This window comes from Lycium ferocissimum, chromosome 7, assembly GCF_029784015.1.
Source record: "Lycium ferocissimum isolate CSIRO_LF1 chromosome 7, AGI_CSIRO_Lferr_CH_V1, whole genome shotgun sequence".
NCBI classification, from domain to species: domain Eukaryota; kingdom Viridiplantae; phylum Streptophyta; class Magnoliopsida; order Solanales; family Solanaceae; genus Lycium; species Lycium ferocissimum.
Window position 1 is genome coordinate 28832142 of NC_081348.1, and position 10287 is coordinate 28842428.

Genomic DNA, 10287 nt, shown 5'->3' on the forward strand with positions numbered 1-10287 from the left:
AATTTATTCTTATTTATCACCTTGAGCATGCTACTATTTCTATTTACACTATGAAATTACTCTCCACTTGCTAACCTGTTATTGTCAGCCATTCCACTAGTAGTAAAAGTAGGCTTGTAGAAACTTGCATAATGAACATTTAAAGAGAAGAGAACTGATCGAAGGCATCATTGTTCTGTTTCCGTTATTGGATCTTCCATTTGTTTCACTATTGCATGGTTTCTCAAATCTGGCTTTCTGTCTGACTTTGCTTTTGGTTTTCAATTTCTCTATTAACTATTGCATTCCACTATGAAGACACTGTATGATTTCTCCCTGTCTCCTTCTCTGTATAACATCTCATATTGTAACTTGGGGTCACATCCTAGCTTGTTGGCTTTACTGTCACAAATCCTCACATTTCCTTTACCCAAAAGTCAAGCGGTTTTAGTTTTAGTCCAAAATTTAGAAGCTTTTTTTCGAGTTGAAATAAAATATCACTTCATTTTGTTTTACAAGAGGATGTGACATATAGGTTAACACATACACTGAGCATGATTATCATTCGATAGAAATGAATGAACAAGGTGAAATCGAGTGAAGTTTTCAACCTCCATTTCATGCTCTGAGATTACTTTTGCACTTAGACATCTGAATAAAGAAAACACAATTTATCTATCCGTAAACCAACTAACAGAACATCTACACAAGATGCAGGAAGGAGTTATGCTCATTTGTGGACTTCTATTAAAGAATTAACCGATAAATCCCTTAAAGATGTATCCAATTTTGAAATATAGAAGCAGTGCATCTACTTAATGAACACTGTTACATTAAGTATTTCCCTTTTGGCATGCAGATCCTGTACTAAGGAACGAGTCACCAGAATAATGCCTCCATTTTCTAACTGTGTAGACGGGTAAGCCTAAATTCTATTTAACCTCATTGTTCACTCTTCAAAGATTCAAATTCAGGAATCGAGCAAACAAATGATAACCCGCTTATGAACACGAAAAAGGAAATTGAATTTGAAACTCAGTAGAATATATGAATTGAGTTTGATTTATGGAAAAGAAAGACTGAATTCAAAATGACGGGAAATGGAGATTGAGATAGCATTTCATGAAAACTTTCGATCTGAATTTAACAAAAAAATTTCTTATTTGTAAAATTACTATAAATAAGGAAAACCATATCAGTCAAATGGCTTCCCTGTTCTTATTGGCTGTATTTTAGCATTTATGTTTCAAATAGAAAGTTCTTCCCTATTTCCATTATTGAGTTTGAAGGATAGGACGACAAACTCGTATGTCACCAGTGATTCAAGATATGTTCATGATGGAAACTATATATATCGTTAAGCCTTTGATTCAGTAGCAGAAGGCATGATTAATGGGCAAAAACCATGATCATGACTGGCTTTCCACACTTCCTCAATATCGGACATCATGTTACCACACTCATTCTCATTCCAACCTTCCAATGCAGGCAAAATCCCGGCTATTCTCCATGCACTCATCATCCTTCTTGGTAGCCAGTTCTGGGATTATAATAAAATTATTCATGAATTTCCTAATTATCAGAAAATTAAATGATAAAAAATTGAGGATAGTAAATGATCTTCTCTAACCTCACAAGAGTCTACATTTTCAAGATGTTTTGGGATAGTCATGGCTGGTACGTTGAAGTAGAAGCAATCCTTGTGAGCTTTCCCTGGTGGGAATGGTGAAAAAGGAATGAATAATGTTCCTTTTGGTGCTTTCAATTGTTCATCTTTACTGAATCCATCCCCTACTAGCCATGTCTGCAATAAAATACTTCAATCAGAAACCTCTTTTAAATCTATAGACAGGAGATGTTGGGAAAGATTTCTTTGCTGTATTTGGACTTTCTATTATCCGGAGATGTTCAAAGCTCAACATAATGATAAAACTTTGGGTTTGGAGGGAGGAGGGAGGGGGGAGGTGCAAGGCATTGTTATAAATTGTCAAGATTCAGAATATATGGTATACTTTTAGGTGAATTTAGATTTATACCTTTGAAATATTATAAGATTTCGATAGGACCAAGTTAGTTGCAGCCTCGGAGGTAAGCTTTGCTTTGAGTCTCTTGTACTCTTCTTCATCTAACATGACAACCTATGTATACAAATCACACTGAATGAGAGAGGGAAACCAAAATGATGGAGGAGATTAATAGGCAAAGATACCTGAATTCCTCCTTGGCACAAGGCAAGGGCAATGGAGTCGGCAACTTTGGACAAACGGCCTCGAAGGACTACTTGGGAAGTTCCTTTAGGAATGGAGTTTAGGACCACGGCAACAGCTAGGCTACTTCCATCTACCACCTTCACTTTCCACTGACGATGCTTCCTTAGGTAAAGTTCTCCGTTACTACTCAGCTGCTCTTCCTGCTGGAATGTCACATTTGTGTATAATTGCAAGTATCAACTGAAACCCTCTTTTGTCCAGCCAATAATAAAGGGTGATAGGAGAATTGTTTTTAATTGATATTCTCCCTAATAGTCAAAATCTGCCATATATAGCTTACTGTAACAACCCAATATTTTTTTAGGTGTTTTGAATTACTTCCTTCTTTATAGTCTATTTAATTTTAACGAGTTTCACATCGAAGCGGGTAAGTATGAAATATATTCACATTATATGCTTATATTTATTTTGTTAAAATATTATTAGTATGTATGTAAAGTCTGAGATAGTAAATTAACTTGTGGCTAATGGGCCATTGTCACTCTAGATAGACCGAATTATCAAGGATTTGGATTTATTTTTAAAAGGAAAGAAACGGGCCGAATAACTGCAATTGCAGTCCACGTCTTAAAAAGGTTATTAGGGCATTAAAATATTTCTTGTATGACGGGAGAAACGTGGGAATATCGGACGAGAGAAAGTGCCAAAGTGGCGTGGAGAGTTGGAAAGAGAGGAAATTTCATTTGCTGTATCCAGGTATTGTACTTAATTCCATTCCTTAGTTATGTTTGATGAACTGAAATAGGATGACTAGTATAAGTAATTCATACTGAATAATGCCAAGAACCTATCTTTGAGGGACAAATTGATTATGGAGTCATGATTGTGTTTCTTAGGCCTTGGGAATTGAAATGGTATTTGTTAAGAGGCAGTACCTTTCTGGATTACAATTTTTCTTTGCAGGGAATTCATTTGGCATTAGCACATATTTTGGGATTAGAATTATAAGATTTGGACTTTATAATGCGTGTTAGTACATGAAGATGAATGTAACAGTATGTTGCCAAGAAACGTTCTTTTCTTAGTTTTTGAATACATCAGTGATTAAGGGAGACTAATAGCAGGACAATTAACGGACTTAGGACCCGAGGTGTCCTAAAATTATGAGATCAGTTTTCATAGATTAATTTGGACCCATTTTTTTTTATGTTATTGAATAGATTGAGGCTATTGGAGATCGTTTGAAGACTATTTGACATTTCAAGAGAGGTTTGCATTCCGGTTATAAGGCAAGTGAGGCTTAAACTCTTAGTTTACTTGCTTTTCATAAAAAGCATATGGTTTGTGTTGTATGTATGCATTTAAACCATTTAGTTCGTGTGAGTGGGCAGGCATGATCTAAATTGGATAATTTCCAAGAGTCTAAAGCAACGACCATACGAGTCCTTTAGCGTAAATTCGCTTAAATAGATATTTGCTATACATATATACTCTTGACTTGGTATTGATTGGATGTTTATTTCGATGTATCATATCCTCAGAGAAGCATACTCCGGCAAGCCCTATTGGGTTCAGTCGAAGGTAGATGCCAGATTTATAAGTGACCCGGGTAAGATGTGGGTAAACAATCCCCACTCCGAAAGACGGGATAAGACATGGACAAATACGTACTGTGTCCAGTAAGAATAGATTCAGATTCAGTGTATTCCATGTATTGCTCGTCCGGGTAAGATGGGGGTAAACAATGCCTCTGGGAAGACGGGGTAAGACATAGACAAATACGTACTATGTCCGTGAGCATGAATTCGATTCGTGTATTGCATCTATTGCTTGTCCGAGGTAAGATGGGGGTAAATAATGCCTCTCGAAAAATGGGGTAAGATATAGATAAATACGTACTATGTCCGTGCGAGCATAGATTTAGATTTAGAGTATTTCATGTTTTGCTTATTTATGCTTCATGATTTCGACTTTAGCTTCGGTGTTTGTATATATTTAATATACTTGTCTTGTGTAATTGCTTTTATGCATTATTAGGGATTTCAAAGACTTGCCCCGGGGTAAGTCGGAGAGTGTCGATGATCTTCTTTGGTCTTTTAGACTCACGCTTGTTGATGTTGTATGTGTGTGTGTGTGGTTAACGGTGACCGTGTAGCCGATACTTGATTCATTCCGGCTTCGTTCGGTTCGATTCGGTCGAGGTGAGCCACCATTAGATCATGGCGCCTCTTCTTCTTTAGTTGACTTAGTAGTATTCCGAGCTACGTCTCGTACTTTTATATTCAGACTAGTAGTTCCATGACTTAGACATTTTATGGGGTTTATGGGCAAGACTCAGTATTTGTATTTCGCTTCCGCACTTTTCTTTATATTATGAGACTTTGCGTATTATTCATTTTATTCGTTAATTTTCGCATGATTAGCTTAGAGGGTTTGCCTTAGGGGTAGAAGCTCGACAGGTGCCCGGTCACGACCTGAGTGTCAGATTTGGGTTGTGACACTTACAGAAAGTCCTTCTCAAGAAAATTACATTTTTGGTATAAATTATGCATATTTCTTATCAATAAAGAAATGATGAGCATTATTTGATTTTCTATTGTTTTACTTGCCTGATTTAGGATTCCAAGGCTCAAAACTTTTATGCCTTTCTGATCTGCTTCCATGATGGCTTTCTCAATCAAATTGTTAATAGTATCTCTTTGCAATAGTATAAAGTACTGAACAAAACAAAAATTAGGCCAACTAATCTCTTTAACAATGTATAACCTAGAACCAGGGGCGGAGCCAAGTGTAACAAAGGGGTTCATCCCATCGGCAGAAAATTACAGTGTATATTGAAGGTTAAAATTATTTTTTATGTATATATGGTAGATGTTGAACCCCCTTGGCTTCTTCGTATGTTTACTTCTTCATATTTTTGAACTCCCTTACTGAAATTCGTGGCTCCGCCACTGCCTAGAACGTAGAACTAGTCATGATTAACAATAAGTTCTTGCTTGTATACTTTATTTTGGGATAGCCCAAGTTTGTAATTTGAGATTTCTGAACAAATTCCTCTCGGGCAATTCGCAGAATTGCCCTTCGTTTGGGGTGGTCTTTAAATTTTGCCCCTCATATTTGAAATCTTTAAATTTTGCCCTTCGGCTAAAACCCATAGGTTCCGGGTTCGAACCCACACGCGGTCAAAAATTTGAAAAAAAATTCGCAAGGGAGTTAAATTTCGCTATGCCCCCAACGGCATACACTCGTGAAGGAATTACCAAAGTTATGGGGCCGCATACTTATGCCTTGTACGGGAACTTGGCATAAGTATGCCGGGTCCATAACTTTGATAATTCCTTCACGGTCCGCATAAAAGTTTGCCCATTAAATTTTGCCTTATAAGGCAAACTTTTGTTATACCTTAAGGAAAACTTACGCGCTTATGGGGCATACTTTTAGTTATGTTTTATGGGACACACTTTTATAAGGCATTACTAAAAGTTTCCTTGAAAAGTTAAAAAAAAAAATATATATGCTTCATGGCCCCCTCGGCGGACTTTTAGTTGTGTTCAACTAAAAGTACGGGAGGGGGGCGACTTTTTAGTTGTGTTTAAGTAAAAGTACGCCGGAGGGGGCGGACTTTTAGTTGTGTTTAAGTAAAAGTCGGGAGGGGGCGGACTTTTAGTTGTGTTTAAAGTAAAAGTGAACATATATATATATATATATATATATTTACTTTTCAAGGTAAACTTTTAGTTATGCCTTAACTAAAAAGTATGCCCCAAAGACATAACTAAAAGTATGCCCATAATGCGAAAGTTTTTCTTAAGGCATAACTTAAACTTTGCCTTATAAGGCAAAGTCTATGCATTAAGGAAAAGTTCTTGCCTTATGGGGCATAATTTTGTTATGCCTTAACTAAAATTCTCGCCCCATAAGGCATAACTAAACTATGTCTTAGGAAAAATTCGCCTTATGGGGGCGGACTTTTAGTTATGCCGGATCCGGCATAACTTTAGCTTTTCCTTAAAGATTGTATGCCGGATCCGGCATACTCTCCCCCAGTCCTGCCTTGCGAAATTATTTTTTTATTTTATGCTTGAGCGGGGGTTCGAACCCAGAACTTTATGTATTTGCCCACCTTTTCAAGCGAAGGGCACAACTTAAAGACCACAAATATGAGGGGCAAAATTTAAAGACCACAAATTTGAGGGCAAAATTTAAAGACCACCCCAAAAGAAGGGCAGTCCGCGCAAAAAAATGATTCCTCTCGACGACAAATGTCTGACCATAAATCCAAGTAATCAAAAAAGACCACAGCATAACGGGCCACATTAACCGAAATATCACTTAGAAGCGTAAGGCTTCGAGGCCAAGGATGAAAACTCTAGACGGAGATGATAGATGGATTCTAGGGTTGTTAAATGTGTTAGGCACTTCAGCTTTCCTCTCCAGTGACTTTTCATACAATGTATCTGTGAACATGTCTATTTTACCATACAGTGAGTCATACATTGGCACAAAAAGTGAATAATCATTTCAAAATTGAGTTTGATGTAGTGAGTGGACCCGACACTTTTGTAACCCAATTTTTTTTTTTTGGAACCAAACTAACCCATTAAAAAAAAAAAAAGAACCAAACTAGGCTTCATGCACAGAATCTGTGCGTGAAACCCCTCCCTAAAACCCCCGCCCCAACCTTTATTCGTTGGAAATCAAATTCAAAATTAAGGTTTTTTTTCGTACTTTGACCGAAGATTAGTCACGTTTCAAAACACCGGAATATAAATATTTTATATAGAACTTAATATTTTTTTTAGTGTACAATAATATCGGCTCATTACATCAAGTATACATATACATTTGGATCGTCGTTTTAGGGGTTGTAAAGTGCTTCGAAGTACGTTTGAAAACTTGTTATATTTAGGTTTAAGTGTCATATTTTATATGGTTTTGACTAATCTCTTTTGTTTTACTCCCAAAGCTATGAAGGTACTTTTTTGGTTCAAGACGAGAAGTTCATAATAATTGAAAAATATTTCATTCCATTAGCAATGAAATACATCATTAAATTACAATAGACTTAAAAAAAAAAATTAAGTTCTAGACACTCTTCTACTTCCAGATGTCTGCGCCACCACAGGAGTTTTGCCCACGAACGCTTATCATGCCCAAATTGCTTACATGTCGAGCCTTGCGAGAGTAAGTCTTTTCGCTAACATCTATTTGATTGTGATAACGGGTTAGCTTGTTTTTCCCAATTTACGGATATGGTTCTCGTTTGCAATCATAGAAAACGGCGCGACTGGCCAATAGGCTTGATCACCAAGGGGACGGAAGTGGTCGGAATATGCTTTAAGGTATTTTACGACCTTATATTCCTCCGCCACATAATCGATTACATTTCGGCCATTCTCTCAGCACTTGTTGCGTGAGAACATGGCATGTGGTACGTTTGCCACTTACCACAAGTGCATGATTGTGTATGCTCGATCGTAACGATATGTTTGTTTCCTCCTTTGCCGTCGCAATAACCCGTTCTAACTTCATACACTCGTTGAAAGACGTCATACTCGGTCATTTGGTGACCCTCTGCCTTTCTTCTATGGTGCTCCATCTTTTTGTAAGGCTTTGGCATCCACGTTCTCTCGTCGGCTAATATAGTTCTGGCCTGCCTTATCCTATCCGCAAATCGCTCCACGACCTACGAAAGTTGGTCTTACCATTGCGGTGACGGTAGTCCTCGAGTAGATTTCGGAGTCCATTGAAAGACTCCGAGCTATTCGTTGTGAGCATGCGCCATCTCCTTCCTCCATCAGCATAAAGCGTCCATTTTTAAACTTCTAATTTCATCAACCAAACATATGCCTCTTCACTCACTTCTCTTAGCAACTTCATTTTTGCAGCCAATTTTCTTTGTTGATCTTTGCATCGCGACCACTGCATCAATTTGTTTACGAGTGTCATTTTCAAACTTTGTTTGCAAATTAGCCTTTAAGTGCCTTAAACAATATCGATGGTAAGCATGTGTGTTGCCACCCTTTCGAGTACGCGCATATTGTGCAATATGCCTTTGTGACGATCGATAGGACACATAAGCACGACGACCCTTAATAACATGAGTTTGTAGATGAGTCAAGAACATCCCCCATGTCTCGTTGCTCTCGTTGGCGATAATTGCGAAAAAAGGGGAATATTGACCCGTTGGCATCCATACCTAGTGCAATTAGGAGCTTAATGTCATATCGGCCATATACATGGGTCCCGTCTATCGATATCACATTCGGCGGTGAGCAAAACCATCGATACTTGGTTTGAATGCTTAAAAGACAAAGTCAAAAAGTGCCCTCTAAAAGCCGCCACGCGTACAACATTGCCGGTATTAGCATGTTTTAGAGCCGTTATACCCGACAACGCTTTGAAAAGAGGATTCCCAAGTTCAAAGATCATCTCAAAAGCACGTCTATGCCCGAGAAATCCCTTTCTCTTGCTTATGATTTTACCATATTTTGTGTGGACCATGCTAATACAAGTTTTGATAGGCATCCTGCATAAGTTTAAACAAACAACATTTAACAATGATATTTTAATTGCTATAAGATATATAATGTAAACGGTCGGATAAGTTACCTTGGAGTTTCCTCGATGTGTTTAAGTAACACAGCAATCATGTTTATATCTAGATTAAAATGATACGCTCGACTTTGTCCCATATCATAAGTGTGCTTCGGGTGAAATTTTGTGATTTCCCACGAAGACCAAACGCCTTTAGCAATTCCCCAAAGCAACCACCGACTTGAGTATGTCGCTTACAAATCGACCTCCATCGATTTGTTTGAGTCATCAACCTTAAACTCCCTCATATCCTTTATACAATACATTGTGACAGCCCGTTGCAACATTTTTTTTTATGTGAACTGCATTCCCTTTGCAAGGACGCATTCATCAGTCATTGGATTTTTTGGTTCAATCCACGTTTTTTGGTGACTTTACTAATCATCTCTTGTGAAGAAAAATGCATCCTCACGACCTTGGAGACTGTCAAGATATGGAATATAGTCAAAATGCCACTGCATTGGGCTGTCAGGAATTGGGTTTTCCGCCATCGGAGGTGGTACGTGGTGGTGAGTTGGTTTTGGTTGCTTTTGGGTACTACAATGCGTATCTTCTTCATCCCCTTCACTATCTTCATCATCGGTTACCTCCCGCATTATTAGTCGGTTCATCGCCATCACTCTCGATGTATCCCATAACTTGAACAATCGATTTATCTAGGAAGGCCTCATACACGATAAAAAGCATATGTTAAATTCCAAATTCACATATATATATATATATATATATATATATATATATATTATTTGCGTCTAGGTGATGTGTCACGCCCGAACTATAGCACAGGCGTAACACGACACTCGGTTTTTATTGCGTGTGACCGAGAGCGAACCGCGTAGCTTATTTGAATCATCATGAGGCATACATGCGAAAATATAACGTGAAGTGCATGATGAGCCTTTATAAAACATGGTAAGTCATAATATTAAACATAAGTACTTGGTTAAGTCATGAATGTGGAGAATATCATAAATAAGCCAAACCGGCTAACCAACTGCGGAAGTCTAACATGACAACATGTCTTGTACATGAAACCTCATGAGTGCGAAACACGTAACATAATTGCTAGGACAAGGCCCCCGCCATACCTTTAGATGCAAAACTAAATAAAGAAAGACAATGCCTAAACCTAGAATGAGATGCGGCTCGTATAAGCTGGTACGTGAAGATCCTAATGAGCGAGAGGTGTCGTCTGTCGTCCCGATACTGCGTCGTGAAATGCGGGCACGATAAAAGGGGACGTCGGCACGTTGAATGTCTTGGTATGTAAAGCAATTTGAAAGAAATAAGATGGGACATGGAATAACATGATAAGAACTTAAGCGCGAAAGCCTGGACATGAATATGAGCATGAGCATGGTATATATATATATATATATATATATATATATATATATATATATATATATATATATATATATATATAAGTAAAACATGATAAGTAAGGAAGCGTTTCATCGCCCGACCATGTGATATCACGGCAGGTACGTGGAATCTAATC

General features: G+C 37.8%; 1 protein-coding gene across 4 annotated transcripts in view; it reads right to left on the reverse strand.

The window, feature by feature from the left end:
• Positions 1–1195: 1195 nt before the first annotated feature.
• Positions 1196–10287, reverse strand: part of LOC132064197 (very-long-chain aldehyde decarbonylase CER1-like) — a 20821-nt gene continuing 11729 nt past the window's right edge. For 3 of the 4 annotated variants that reach the window (XM_059457104.1, XM_059457103.1, XM_059457107.1), the window contains exon 10: positions 1196–1519. In XM_059457104.1, coding sequence (XP_059313087.1) covers positions 1337–1519 — 183 coding nt within the window. In that variant the 3' untranslated portion in view covers positions 1196–1336. Of the gene's footprint in view, positions 1520–1609; positions 1784–2015; positions 2118–10287 lie in introns of all 4 variants that reach the window. The other variant, XM_059457106.1, reaches the window with a different exon arrangement.